The sequence below is a fragment of the Geospiza fortis genome, unplaced genomic scaffold, assembly GCF_000277835.1.
Source record: "Geospiza fortis unplaced genomic scaffold, GeoFor_1.0 scaffold78, whole genome shotgun sequence".
In the NCBI taxonomy this organism is placed as follows: Eukaryota; Metazoa; Chordata; class Aves; order Passeriformes; family Thraupidae; genus Geospiza; species Geospiza fortis.
Genome location: NW_005054339.1, coordinates 3282908 through 3297302, shown reverse-complemented (window position 1 = coordinate 3297302; position 14395 = coordinate 3282908). Strand labels below are relative to the sequence as shown.

Here is a 14395-nt window from a genome sequence, read left to right as displayed (position 1 = left end):
GGCACTACGTGTCCATCCTGCTGCAGAGCGACAAGCGCCTCACGCAGGAGCAGGTGTCCGACAGGTCAGGGCCCGCCTCACCCCCGCCCGCCCCGCTCCCCCGGCCCGGCCGCTAACGCCGCGTGTCTCTCTTCCAGCCAAGTCCTGATCCGGAGCAGAGTCCTTCGGGAAAATGGAAAATACATTCCAAAGCAGGTACGGAGCTGTGCGGTCGGGCTGTACAGGGATGGCCGGGAAAGGAGCACAGAGCGCGGGGCTCTGCCCGGGCGGTGCCGCGGGAGGAGCAGCGCCCGCAAGGGCCCGCGGGCTCGGACACTGCCGGGTCACCCCTGGGCACAGCAGTGTCCAGGAGGGCAGATTCCCAGGAATCTTGGATACAGCACCGCCGTTCATGTCTTTTCCTTGACATTTGTGTTAGCTGTCACTGCTCGATGTTTTAACTGAATGCTGCTGACATGAGATGTGCCTCCAAACTGCTGTTTAATATCTGCCAGCAAGCACACAGGGATGTAATGCTAGCTTGGGATAGGTGGTCATACAATGTCAGCTGAAATGTTTGCTAAACTAAAAATGCATTGCTCATGTTGGCTCTGTTGGTACCAAATGTGTATTCTGTGAAATCCAGAGGTCAGCTGGGCAAGTGAGAACGTTCCATGTATCAGTATTGGTGCTCCCTCAGCACAAAGAATTTGCACAAAACACTAAAAGCTCTTTAATTAACATGGGTTTCTCTTCAGAGAATTCTTATAATCACTTTAAGAATTTTAGAAAGCCAGAGATCTGATACTCTGGATGCAGAAAAATGTGATGGCCTTTAGAACACATGGGCAGTGAGGCACCTATCCCAGGAAGGTGCGTTGTGAAAGAACTCATGAGATGTCTGAATGTCTGAGCAAGAACTAATGCTTCTGTCCTTTTACTTCTTATGGTGTTGGCATTGTCTTTCTCTGCTTTCAGTCTTTCCTGTCCCGGAAATATTTTTTTAATAACCCCGAGGATGGATTTTTTAAGAAAACAAAAAGAAAGGTAGTGCCTCCTTCACCAATGACAGGTATGTTAAGGTAGCCTAACTGCAGGCAGGTAGAAAAACCTGCACTCTCTGCTGAGGGTGGAAGGTGAATCAGCTTTGCAGGGAGCTCAGGCAGTGTGAGGGATGGGTGGGAGTGAGATGCCTCTCTTGGATAACAAAAACATTAGATTGCTTCATGTTGCTTAACTTCAGACTTGAGCTGCTTGCAGCATCTCAGGAGGCCTGACCTCCTCAGGGTAGCCAGGAGTGGGAGTCCTGCTCTTGTCTCCTTTTGCCAGTGTTTTGCTCCAGCTCCAAGAGGCTCTTCTCTGAAGTGATTTAATTTAACTAATGGATACATCCAAATAGGAGCTTGTTGTCCTTCCTCTACCCAGGTCAGCTGACAGGGTCAGGCAAGTCCAGAGATCTGGGGCAAGGGATGGGGTCGGACACAGCACAGAACACAACATCTCTGTGGCAGCAGCCACCACCACACTGGCTGCTCATCTCCTTTTGCAAAGTATTGTCAGCAATGGAAAATCGTAGATACTGGGACAGGAGTGTTGTCTCATGCAGTTTCTTAATTAAATTATCTGACATGTAATGACTTGTTTCTCTTTATTGTGATGTGCTGCTACTTCACACCATGTCTATGATTTGCAGATCCTACCATGCTGACAGATATGATGAAAGGGAATGTAACCAATGTTCTGCCTATGATCCTCATTGGTGGTTGGATCAACATGACATTTTCAGGATTTGTCACAAGTAAGTGTCTGGAGTAACAAGGGTTTGGCTGTGTTTCTGAAGATGGCCTTGATGGTCTGAGCTGCAATCAGAGGTTTGCTCCTGGACCTGAGAGCAGTCAGTTAGAAGCAGCATAAATTTGGCTTCTGGCACTGTGCAGTTTGTAAAGAGCAGCAGATTTGCTTGTGCCATTGCAAAGGGTGGAAATTGTTTTCTGAGTGTTGGTTGTGGTCTCAAAGAAGATAGCTCATGTACTTGGGAACAACTGTAGTGACAAAACCAGTATTTTACTAAAACTGCCTAAAAGTCAGGTTGATACAGGGGATTTTCCTCTGAACCTGTCCAGGGAATTGGTTACTGTGTGGCTGTGTGGAGTGTACCCATCAAAAATACTTATTTAAATTCATAATTCGGGGTGGGGGGTAAAGTGAAAACTGTTTCTTTAACAAGGGACCTTCCCTTTTACAGTCACTGAAGTAATACCTTTGAGGATTTGGTCACCTGATCAAGTTTCAGAAAATACAGAACTGCGGCTTTTTCAAAAATCCAAGTTAACTTTTTATTGTACACATTGCACTCAGACTACATTAGATGTAATAAAAGAGCTACCTGCTGCCTTTGCCCTGTGCTTTGCAGTCATGCAGTGTCACTTTGTGAAATTGGGCTTTTTTTTTTCTTTACCCTGCAGCAAAGGTCCCGTTTCCCCTGACGCTGCGTTTTAAACCAATGCTGCAGCAGGGAATTGAGCTGCTCACTTTGGATGCATCCTGGTAAGTCCCTGTCCTCAGCAAGCAAGGTCCAGTTCCCACTTGGAAAATGTTGAATGTGTTAATAGCCCTTGGCTGGTCTGTGTGTGCTGCTGGAATGAGGTCATGAGCCAGCTTTGAACTGACAACAACTGTGCTTGTTCTGATTTGTCAGGGTGAGCTCTGCTTCCTGGTACTTCTTGAATGTGTTTGGACTCAGAAGCATTTATACTCTCATCCTGGGCCAAGATAATGGTAAGGCACTTGCCATTTCTGGGAACTGCCTCCCCCTTTCATGGGATGTTGTCTGGGGGAGGCTGGGAAAAGATTTCTGAGTCTCCAGCCAAGAAGCTCCTGAATTCTTCTCTTGTTTCTGTGGTATTACTTACTGTCCATGGGCCAGGTTTGACATTACCTGCAGCAAGTACCCAAATCTCCTGCACCAGCCACTGGCTCATAAACTTCCATGGTTGTTAGCCCAGGCTTTCTTTCCCATCACATCAGTGCAAAAGTTTTATTTCTAGCAAGTATTGGTTTTAAGGAAAACTGCAGAGATTTCCTAATGTTAGATGTGGGGCAGGACAGATGTGCATTGGGAATAGAAAACTACTTTCCTCAATTTTTCTGCATATTTTATGTAAATCTGGCTAAGACAGAGCAGGTGGGAGCAAGATGTCTTGTGAGGACTCCTGGCACAGCAGTGTTGCATTCTGGCTGTTGCTGCACTGTTCTCATCTACAGATAAACACCTTCCCAACTGCACCATGCTCCAGGGAATGCTGTTTAATAGCACAGAAATCAACCTCTCATTTCTCATTTGCAGCTGCAGATCAGTCCAGGGTGATGCAAGAACAAATGACAGGGGCAGCAATGGCCATGCCAGCTGATACTAACAAAGCATTTAAGGTACAGTATTGCCACCTGCACTCCTGTTTGTGTGAGCTTGCAGGGTTGTAAGCTGCATGTAACTCATCTCCATGTGTCAAGTAAGGGAATTGCTCTGGATTCCTGTTCCTAAAATTAGAGCTGACAGCTTCTGAAGGCTGTGGGAGTTACACTGGGTCTGGCAGAGCCCAGATACCCTGAAGTAAACCTGACAGATCAATCATTACTGGTACAAAAGCTGAATTTATGTCCCATCCTCTGCTTTTGCTGAGGAAGGGGTTTTTTTACCTTGAGGTATAGTTCCAAAGCAGAAGCTGGCTCTCCAAAAGTTGTGTTAATAGTGCATCTGAGCATGAGTCCAGCAGGCTCCTGATCAAACTTGGGTATAAAGAAAATCAAGTAAGCCAGTCAGTTCAGTGGAAAATCCATCAGCAATTTACTGTCTTGCAGTTCTCCTAAAGCACTTCCCATAGGCCCTTGCTTGTTAGTCTGCCTCTGCCTGTGTTTATGTCCAGGTCTATGCAAGGAGGACAGACCTGGTTTCTGGTTTTGTGTGCTGTAGAAGAGGTTTAGCCACACATCATCTGCTGCCTTGGAAGTTGGGATGGCCTGCTCCTGCAGTTTGTTTTCAGTAACGTTCCTGGTTAAAGATCCCACACTGCCCAGGCAGAGGCTCAGCCAGGGAAGAGGATGGCTGCAGCAGTGCTGGAGCACTGGCTGTTCTGCCACACTCAGCACTGAGGTGCAATTCCAGCCAGGACTGACTCCACTTCCACCCAGTACTGGCTCTCCACAGCATTTCTGCCAATTCAGCCTTGCAGGGACCAAAACCCACTACATGTTCCAGCAGAAACAAAAGGGGAAAGGCCCATATTGCAAGAGAAGTGTTCTGGCCAAGAAATACAAATCCCTTGCTGGGAATCACGTGACATTGCTTTTTGCAGGCTTTGTGCACAAGTCTGTGATCAGGTGCAAAATTTTTGGCCTCTTACCTGTTGTTATCAAGTAACTCTGAACTAAAGAATTACCTCACTGCAAAGCACTTGGCCCACCAGAACAGAACTGGCTGCTATAGAAGCCATGGACTGTTCCAGAAGGTTAGAGGGTTGGCAGAAAGCAGGTAATGTAGTTTTTCTAATTTCTTCTGCAATTTCTATTGAGCAACTAACATCTAATTAAGCATAAACCACTGATTTCAGAGAGTTGATTAGGATTGCCAGGCTTTTAAGAGAAATCAGTGTTTGTTGTAGTTTTTAAAGCAAGCACTGCTTTGTGTAGTTCTTGTCCTAACTAATCCTATGTTACTTTTCCTTCTGTACTTCTGTTCACTGCCAATGCAGACTGAATGGGAAGCCTTAGAATTGACAGATCATCAGTGGGCCTTAGAAGATGTAGAAGAAGAGCTCATGGCAAAAGACCTCCATTTTGAAGGCATGTTTAAGGAAGAACTTCAGACCTCCATCTTCTGAATTTGAGAATATGCTTTTGTCACTTCTTGTAAAAGTTATTTGAAAATAAATCTGTTATCTAGAACTATATAATGTATTTTAGCAAGGCTGCAATTAAAATAAAAACATCATGTTCAGAACTGCAGTGCCCTCAGTTTGATTTGAGCCCATAGACACACAGACACACTATTTCCCTATTAATTTAATCCTTCCCAAGTCCATTTGTAAGCACCTGAGTGCCCACACAGCCTCTCCTGCCTGTGAGCAGGGTGCTGCAGAGTGCCTGGCTGCTATTTACTGGGCCAGGTGGGATAATAAATGCTTTAAGCTGCCCACCTTGCACTGTAGAGAACAGGGAGCAACTGTTCCTGGCTTATCCCTCTGTAGAAACTCCTCAGACCTCCTCCCCAGGGAGAACAGTCCCAACCTAGAGAAATGCTTTGTAAAAAGAAGCTCTTCCATACTCAGGTTGTTATTTTGTCCCCCCTTTATTCTGAGCACCTTCATCTCAGGGTAACACTGTAAATCCTCTTCAAGGCAGGAGCTGAGGCAGGACTGTGATATTGATTTTCTGTTCTCACCAAATACCTTCCCAGTGCTTTCCCTTCTTCCCACAATGGGTTTCACACCATGTTTTGGGGAGCAGCCCGTCAGAGCAAAGCTCAGCAGCTGCTGTTCTAATTAAGGCTCATTAACCCTCAGGAGCTCCAGCTGAGATCAAGCTCCTCTGTTCTTACACTGTAATACTGGCATGAAGACTTCAAACCTTCTCACTATGGTTTCACAGCCCACCTTGACCTGCAGGACTGGGACAATACCACACACAAACCCACTGCACTTCCTCAGCTTTTTCCAGCCTGCTCTCACAAGTGTGTTCAGGTTGCCTGGAGGAGGAAATTACAGAGGCTGCAGGACAGGAACCTCAGTGGCAGCCCTGGTACCCCTGGAGAAAATGGACAGAAGGAAGACCAGGACCTCCCAGGAGTCTGCAGAGGAAGAGGAAGGATGAAACCATAGCTGAAGCTGCCCAGTACCACAAAAAAGCAAGGACAGCTCTGCTAGAGCACCAGGTACCAGCAACCCAGCACTGCAGGGAGAAAAGGCAACACTAGAGCAAAGTGAACCCTCAGCTGTGCAGAGCTGTGCCCTCAACAGCTCATCTTCTCCTGGATCCCCACTGGCTCTACAGCATCCTCTTCCACCCTCCCCCAGCCCAAATTTCTCCTAGAGCACCAGGCAACCCCACAACCAGCAGTCCTAGACCATGTCATGAAAGCTGAAAATACAACAGAACCCAGTTTCAGTGCAAACCACTCTTTAATTTTCCTCTTTGTACAACAGAGCCAGCCACTTACAAAGTGCTAGTCTAAAAAACAGTCTGGTATTACAGCACACACACACCAGCCAAAGCCCAGCAGCTCAGAGGCAGAGAAAGCAGAGCTGGGCTGCTTGTTCTGCAGTACAACAGAGTCTGTTCAGGATCTGAGATTGAACCCCACAGATGCATTTCTCAGTGTCAGCACAGGTAGGGAGGTGAGGAGGAGGACAAAGGCTACTTCAGATTGATTTATCTTTTAAAAAGGTCTTCTACTGTCCTCTCTTTCCTCCACTCCCCATTTTGGAATGCCCACATGACTTACTTTCAGGGTAAAACAAACAAAAAAATGCTGATTAGAGTAATTTCAGTGCAGTGCTACAGCTTAAAAGTTGCTTTTTGCATGCTCCCCTCAGTAATAAGGAAAAAAAATTCAATATTAAGAGTTGCAAAAATAAAAATAAAATGAAACAGCAGAAGCAACTAAGCAATTGTGATCTCAAAATTTAAATTTTAATGCTTTAAAGCTAATTCCACAAAGGAGAATCACATCAGCAGCATGCCGGCTAGAGACAATGCCCCCTCCTCCTCCTCCTCACTTTCCAGTGCCCTGGCCAAGGGCTGCCTGTGCTGCCCTGCCAGGGTGCAGGGACAGGCACAATGCAATTTCAGGCACTGCCTGGGCTGCAGAAAGGTGGGGCTGAGGTGGAAAGTTTGGAGTTAAATGGATGAGCACTGCTGACCACCACAGGTGATGGCCACACTGAAGCCACAGCTGCTGCAAGCACATATTCCAGAGGGAACAAAAAGCACACTGATGGCCAGTCTCAGCCTTTCATTCTGCCAACACACTGGATCTAAGAAGGAAAAACCTTCCTGTTTGGTTCACTACCTTGAGCTAGATGTTTCCCTAAAAAATACAGGCTAAGGCTCTGGAATTTTTCCCATTTTTCACATGGAAGACCAGTTCTCCACTGAGACTCAGAGGAGTCTCGTTTCAAGAAAGCTGGACTTGAATCCTAAAAAGCAGCACACAGTAAAGGAGGACAGAGGGAAGAGCATCTGCCAGTTGTGATAAAAGGATGGAGCAGAACCACTGAACAGCAGAGGCAAACAGGACCTGGGACAGGACTATGACACCTGCAGCCCCACAGAGGGTGATTGGGTGAGGATAGAAAGGCAGCACTCAAGGGTGGAGGAGGGCTGAAAGAGCAGTCAAAAAAAACCAAAGTTGCAAGAGAAAAGGCTGAAAACTCACACAATCCATTGCATTGGGCTGTCACCCATACAGGTGACAGCTCTGGGGACACAGTGCTGAGCTTGGCTGGAGACATAAATGAGCAAAAAAGGATAAAAATGCTGTCACTGCACAAACCATAGGAGAAATGCTGGCAGCAGAAAAGTGCTTACAGAGCAGCCTGGAAGTGAGGGGTGTAGGAGATGGAAAAGACAAGAAATCATCAATGTTATGGATGGTATTTTCTCTGCAGAAGAACAGGAACCAGAGCAGCTGTAACCTGCATCTCCATGGGGATCAGCCTGCACATATGCCACGCCACAGGCAGGTATGATTCAATTCTGGCCGAGATTCCTGCATCACTGGATTCAGTGTTCACATGAAAAATGCTGCCCAGGAGAGCCTCAAATGCATCAGTGAAAGGATGCAAGCAAGAGAAACGTTTGTTGCTTTGCCAGGAGACCTAGGTACAATGGCAGAGACTGCAACAGACCAGATGTACAAAGATTTGAACTGAGCTCCAGAAAGGGTGCAGGAGGCCTCCCTGACACAGGCAGGGCCCAACAGCAACACCAGAGAGTTGGCAGGAAGCCCCAATGCCGATTCACAGAATCGTACCCACCATTCTCCTCCACAGGCCCCTCAAGGCTCAGCTGTGCTGGCCTCCAGCTCAGGCTGTCCTCTCCCAACCCCAGCTACAACCCTCAGCCCAAGAACCACAGCCCCAGCCCCCAGCCACACAGCTCAGCCAGATTTTAAAAAGAACTTTATTGAAGCTCCAATATATATTATTTTTGGCCTCTAAATACCCAAGTGTCAGCACCTATTCCTGGCTCTTCAGTGCTATTCTGCAACCCCCAGCACTGAATCTCTCAGTGCTTGATTTTCTGCTTGACCCCTACAGAAGGAAGAAAAATTTTCAGGCGCCTCAGGCATTGCTTTACAAGAGCAACCACTACTATGGTGGCTGAGTGCTGGAGGTGGTGCTTAGTTGGTGTCCATGCCATCACACTCTTCCTGGGGAGCAGAAGGGGCAGAATGTTCCTCACTGTTTCGGCGCTCATAGAACAGCACATACGCAGCTTTTGTCTACCAAACAGAGAGAAAACCCACCTGAAACCATCCACACAGCTTGGCTGCAGTGTCACACAAAGCAGGGAACCACACACTCAGCACAGAGCTGCAACACCCTCAAGCCAAATACTCACCACTATTTGGTCTTCTGAAGCCACCGAGACGCTGCTGTCGTCGAAGTAGTACCACTTGTCATTCACCTTGTTCTTGGCGTAGGCAGTGTCTGTCAGGGAGGAACTGCAGCTCAGCAGGCTGGGCAGGGCCAGCAGGGAATGCACACCTGGGACACTGGGACTCCAACCACGTGTGCATGGGAGGCCAGCAGCCAGCTTTGGCATTGCCTGCCCCAAGCCTAGTTAACCAACCTGAACATCTGCAACATGCCAGCTGGCCCAGCTAGTCTAGGACCGGGTTCCACACACCAGGCTTAGCCCTGACAGCTGAGATACAGGGAAACCAGGGGAAAAACAGAGTGGGCTTTGCTCACTGCTCTTGAGTCAGAGCTTTCCCTAACACACACAGTTTAAGACTCTGCATTTTCACTTGAAAGAAAAGTTTTCTGCTAATGGATCTGATCTGGTTCTTCAGAATCCTCACTCAAGAATGAAGTTAGAAGTCCCTAAACATCTCTTCCAGCCAAGATTCTGTGACTGTGATCCCCAGCCTCAGAACACATACCCCTTCAGCTACAGGAGTTTGTCATCCTCTCATGGTGAATTGCTTCTGGGTGGTTTTACAAGTGTCACCTAGAGCATGGATCTGCAAGGACACCTGATACAGGTAACTCACCTACAGACACTTTTCATTTGTGCTGCAGCAAAACCAGTGACAGAAAACACAGTTTTGTACTCATCATGTACAAAACTTGTAAGTAACTGGGTTTTCTCTTGATGAAATGACATTTTCCTATGTCAGTCCTTATCAGTGCAAAGGTGGAGACATTCTACTGTCAGCCAGTGTCAGAATCTCAGGTTCAGCACTGAAAAATTTTAACTCCACTCATAAATTGGGGAACACCATCACACAAACTAATGACAACTAACCAGGGTCCCCCAGGCATCAGTGAGACCTCAGGCCAAAGTGCTGCTACCTATCTGTTCTCCATGCCTAACAGGATCCCAATCCAATACTCGCCTGCACACAGAACACAGAGCAAGTTTTGGAGCAGACACCTTAGGTGAGGGCTATTGAGGTGTCCCAGTGCAGAGCCCTCCCATGTCCCCTGTGCCCACGTTTCCTTGCACACCAAGGACACAGCAGCAGTTACTCACAGTGGCCCACTCCCATGGCTCCATAGTGATTGGATACTGCAATGAGGTCATACACATATGAGCCTGCTCTTGGGTCACAGACAAACTCAGACATGTTCAAACCCCTGGAAGGAAACACAAAACTATCAGTACACCAGTGACCATCACTATTTAGGAACTGAAGCATGGCAGCAGTGCTGCCCTGCTGCTGAGGGGCCAGATGTTGTTAAGTGTGAAGACCAGGCTTGTTATCCCTCCCACACAAGGCAGGTCCTGATAAACACTCCAAGCACTGCCAGGTTTAGAGGGAGGTGTTGAATAAAACACAGCTTGGAGTGTCCCTGTGTAGGCATGAAGAGTGAGACAGGAATAGTAAGGGATATGCTTCATCCCACAGCAGGATGCTAGCAAGTAGAAGCAGAGGGACAAGGCAGGCTTTCATCTTGTAATTGTGCAGTACTCAATACTCCAAGTGCAGCACTGCCAAAAAAATTTGCTAGAATTGCTACAGAGGTTCTCTTGGTTGAATCACATGGGCTCAAGTGAATTTCAGAAGAAACAGTACCTGCTAGTAACTAATGCTCTTTGAGATGTAGAAAGCTAAATAGCATTCACGAAAACCATCCCCCAAAAACACTAACCCTCTCAACTCATGCCTGCTGTCCAGCCATTCAAACACAGAAAACACTTGCTCCAGTTACAGCCTTTACAACAAACCCACCTAACAGAAACAGCAGAAGTACATCTTTCTTGACCAAGCTCTTCCTAGCCTGAGAGAAGAATCCTACCTGATGGGGAATTCCACAACCGTGTCAAGTTTATCCCTCCAGTATCTGCTGTACGAGAAGCGTTTTAAATGTACCACCAAAATCCTGGGCAAAGACCATAAGTCAAACTTCTTCGTGGCCTGCTGATGTTTCTTACAGTTAGGGCAGTACCTAAGGAAGGAGTAACAAGCAAGGAAATTAATGACTGCATCAAAGGAAAAGCTTCTGGCCTTCCATTAAAGATGCCTCACTAGCACAAGCACAGTCCCTGCCTGACAGAAGGCACACTGCCTGTGGAATATGCAGGTGAACGTTCTGCCTCAGAGAATTCCAAACTCCAACTTGCTTTCATTTTATAGTCCTGTGGCAAGTTGACTGCACATTGTACAAAAACTAACTTTTAAAAATACACTGGTTATTGGAAGCTGCATTCCCACTTATACTTTTTTTCTGAAATATAGGCAGGAAACAAATACTTTTATTAACCCATGTCCACAGCCTATTGAGTCAATGACTTAATACAGATCTAACAGACTTCTCAAAGATGAGGACAAAAGGACAGACCTGGGAAAATATAAGAATCCCATGAAAAATCATGTGAACTCAAACAGTTACATTTGATGGTAAATATGGCAGGCAGGCAGAGGTTCTTACCACGGGTCATGTTCACCAAGTGTTTCCATAGTAGTGAAGAGCTCTATGCAGTCTCTGAGGGCTACAACAGCCTTCTTCTTCTGTAGCTGTAGCATGCTTCCATGTTTTTCAAATGCCTAGTGAAAGAGACGGGTACTTTATTCAATTCCATGTACTCTATAATCCCTGACATCAAGAAATTACATGCTCACTTTCCCCACACTGCCTATTTCTGCGCCTCCTTCCCCACCCAGACAATCATCTCCAGCTTCCAGCCACTCTTTCTTATGCTAAATAGTCCTTAAGAGAAAATATATGTCCTCACTTGGGTTTAGAGCTTTTATCAAGACAGTAAAAACAGTCTTATTCTGCTACAAAAAAACAGTTTATTCTGTTAAAAAGATGACCCACCAGAACACTGTCTACTGTCACCCTTTAAATACCATGCAAATTTACATAGATGACTTATGAAAGGAGCATACTACAACCTGTGCCTCCTGTTCATCATACAGCAGCCTCCGTGTCTCAGAATCCCAGTCAATAGCAACTGCAGAAAAAGCTACAAAAAAAAGGAAATATTTATTGCACAGGTGTAAAAGAAGAAAGGGAAAAAAAAAAGCAAAGAAATAATTACCATTCAGTTTTAAGATTTTTCCTTCAACAATGGAGTTTATCTCCGAGGTCCCAGAGGAATTTACAAGGCTTAAAGTGAAATGCTGTTTCTTGCAAGGCTGAAGGTCTCTTGCTGACTCCACTTGCATACAACCCTCTGAGTGGCAGGGGTCAGCTTCTGTCAGCTTTTCCTTGCCTTCCTCTCCACCATCCTGATGCTCCATCTCTTCAATGTCACCTGGACAAACATTTAAACAAGGACAATGTAACAGGGCTTCAATGGAAGTTTAGCCTGACACCTCCCATGGACAGCCTTTTGCATCAGCCTGTACAACACACACCACTTGTGTGGGAAGCAATGAAAAGGCACACAGAAAAAGAAATCTCTGCTTGCTAACCACTCCCTCTGAAGCTGTATTTTCTCCTTTAGCAGGTGCCAGTTTAGGAGAGTGCTCAGTTTGCAGGTTAACAATGACTCCTTCTGGCAGCACACCCTAAGAAGCATCCCCAACAGAGAATCAGCAAGGTTGCTGCTGAGTGTCTTCAAAGAAAGGAGTATGTAAGTCACCAGGAAAGTTATTTCCATTCTTTGGGCAAAATGGGCAGTTTTTTCCCCCATTTAGCTTAATTGCAGCTGTTACCCTCAGGGCTACACTAGAGAATCACTTCAAACAGAAAAGGGAAACACTCATGTGCCATCAGCATTAAAAGCTTCCTAGAGAGCATGTGGCCTAGGAATGAGACTGTTGATTCTATGTCCTCCAGACAAATTTCTCCACAGTCTTTGCGACCTAACAGGCCAGTTTTCATCACCAAAAGGCATGTCAGGAAGGGTTGCCTCTGGAGAGAGGCACCTGGACACCTCAATTAAGCAAGGACTTCCCTAACACTGGTCAGGATGAATGCACATCCATATCCTTGTTCTTCAGCTGCTGCACATCTGATCTCCCTAGGAAGGAAATGGTCTACAAGATTCTCCCTGTACCAAGCAGATGTCAAGCACAACAGTGTGGTTTAATCATGGTGGAGAAACTACCTGCTAGAGCTTAAGCCAAATACATACAGCACAAAACAAATGCTGTTAGAAAGCTAAAGTGCTGAAAAGCTTCCAGCAGATTTTGAAAGGGCTTTACCTTCAACCACACCATTGGAGCCATTGCAGGTTCCTCTGTCTGGGCAGGGTGGGGAGTATTCTTCTGCCAGAGGGAGTTTCACACAGCGGCTGAAGAGAAGGGATACATTTCTTACACAACCATACTGGAGCTGTGCACCAGAACTCCTCCATCATCAGCTCCTGCTGCCCAAATCCCCCCAGCAAACCAGAAACCAACCTGTACAGCACCATTTACATTTACATGGCAGCACCAAGAACTGCCCAAATCCCCCCAGCAAACCAGAACCCAACCTGTACAGCACCATTTACATGGCAGCACCAAGAGCCCTCAAAATGAATCAAACAACAATTCCCTAAATCTTTTCTCTCACTGCTTGTTCCATGTTTCACTGGCTGCATATTGAAAAGGCAGAAGTAAGTTATGGTGGCCCATCTGTGAGCCCTGAAAACATGCCCTCAGTTCTGCTCCTGATTCCTTTTGCAAAGCTGAGCCAGCAATATCTGTTACAAAGCTGACAAAACCAGGACCTTGAAATGTCCCTGGGGCCTCCAGACACTAATGCAATGCAAATCCTGGTTTGTACAACCCACACAAATCAAGGAAAATTCTCCCTGCTAACAAGGATTCAGTAATCCTATTACAGTGTAATTGAATAAGCAATCTCTAGAGCTTGGCACAGGATTCAAAGGTACAGCCATGACTTACCTGATCTGCTCCAAAACCACACTGTACAGGTGATCCACAGTGAGCTTGTGCTTGGGCACAGATATTAACAGCGGCTGCCCAAAGAGCACAGTCCCTGAAGTGTTGCTGGATTGCCTCACTGTCTTCTCCCGAAAGTAAATGGAGAGAGTAACATACTCTGAGCCATCCTCGCTCGGCTTGCAAACTTCATACCTGTTTGAAAGATAGGTATTTCCAGGGGTTATTTCCACTGCCAAGAAGCACAGCAGGTAGGACCAATATGAACTCAGTTCAAGTCTCTCCAACAGTACAAGAGGGTTGTGCTGTCCTCATGCTACAGAGCAGTTCCCTGAGCACACCCCACGGCTCACACTGGCACAGGACACACACCTGCAAATGACTCAGCTGCCACCTTCCCTCTGTCTTTATTCCTAATTCAAACCCCTGTTACCAATCACCTCCCAAGACACTACCTTGACAACTCCGCCAGTGAAAAATACTAAATGTACTTTGAAATTCTTCTAACAGTGTTTGTTCCCCCTGGAGAAAGAAATCTTGTTGATACCTTGGGTCTTGCATTCTGCCAGCCTCTCAATCAGTTTTATGGCCTGAGCTCACATCACTGAGCAGCTAATGTTTCATAAAACCAAGAGTCTGGAAACATCTGCTTCACAGAAAAATCCAAGGACAGTAAACAAACAAGAAAAATTCTGGAAGACAACAAACAGCCTGGGAGAACAGTGAGGAGACTGTGACGCAGTTTGTGCCCTGGGTTAAACAGCAAATGAGGTATTTGCAGCTGTCAGAGGAGAGGCAAAAGTAACCACATGCTCCAACACTATCACACTGTTTCCTTCAGGCCCATTCATTACA

The 14395-nt window shown here is 46.3% G+C and overlaps 2 protein-coding genes across 2 annotated transcripts in view; one reads left to right on the top strand and one right to left on the bottom strand.

The window, feature by feature from the left end:
* Positions 1-6: 6 nt before the first annotated feature.
* Positions 7-4975, top strand: EMC3 (ER membrane protein complex subunit 3). The gene is made up of 8 exons (XM_005422535.2): positions 7-64; positions 138-195; positions 958-1051; positions 1673-1777; positions 2445-2526; positions 2678-2757; positions 3326-3408; positions 4728-4975. The coding sequence occupies exons 3-8, from the start codon at positions 1045-1047 to the stop codon at positions 4854-4856; spliced, it is 486 nt and encodes a 161-aa protein (XP_005422592.2). The 5' UTR covers positions 7-64; positions 138-195; positions 958-1044; the 3' UTR covers positions 4857-4975.
* Positions 4976-6133: 1158 nt separating this feature from the next.
* USP4 (ubiquitin specific peptidase 4) overlaps positions 6134-14395 on the bottom strand; it is a 37516-nt gene continuing 29254 nt past the window's right edge. The window contains exons 13-21 of the mRNA XM_005422534.2: positions 13544-13735; positions 12857-12945; positions 11746-11961; positions 11600-11670; positions 11133-11248; positions 10500-10649; positions 9733-9836; positions 8596-8684; positions 6134-8476 (exon numbers count right to left, since the gene is read on the bottom strand). Of these exons, the coding sequence (XP_005422591.1) occupies positions 8375-8476; positions 8596-8684; positions 9733-9836; positions 10500-10649; positions 11133-11248; positions 11600-11670; positions 11746-11961; positions 12857-12945; positions 13544-13735 (1129 nt within the window). The 3' untranslated portion in view covers positions 6134-8374. The remainder of the gene's footprint in view (positions 8477-8595; positions 8685-9732; positions 9837-10499; positions 10650-11132; positions 11249-11599; positions 11671-11745; positions 11962-12856; positions 12946-13543; positions 13736-14395) is intronic.

Excerpts from the sequence above, each read along its gene's own strand:
- EMC3 (XM_005422535.2), top strand. Across the intron at positions 1,778-2,444 it reads ATTTTCAGGATTTGTCACAA|CAAAGGTCCCGTTTCCCCTG; the intron begins GTAAGTGTCTGG and ends TTTACCCTGCAG. Across the intron at positions 2,758-3,325 it reads CATCCTGGGCCAAGATAATG|CTGCAGATCAGTCCAGGGTG; the intron begins GTAAGGCACTTG and ends TCTCATTTGCAG.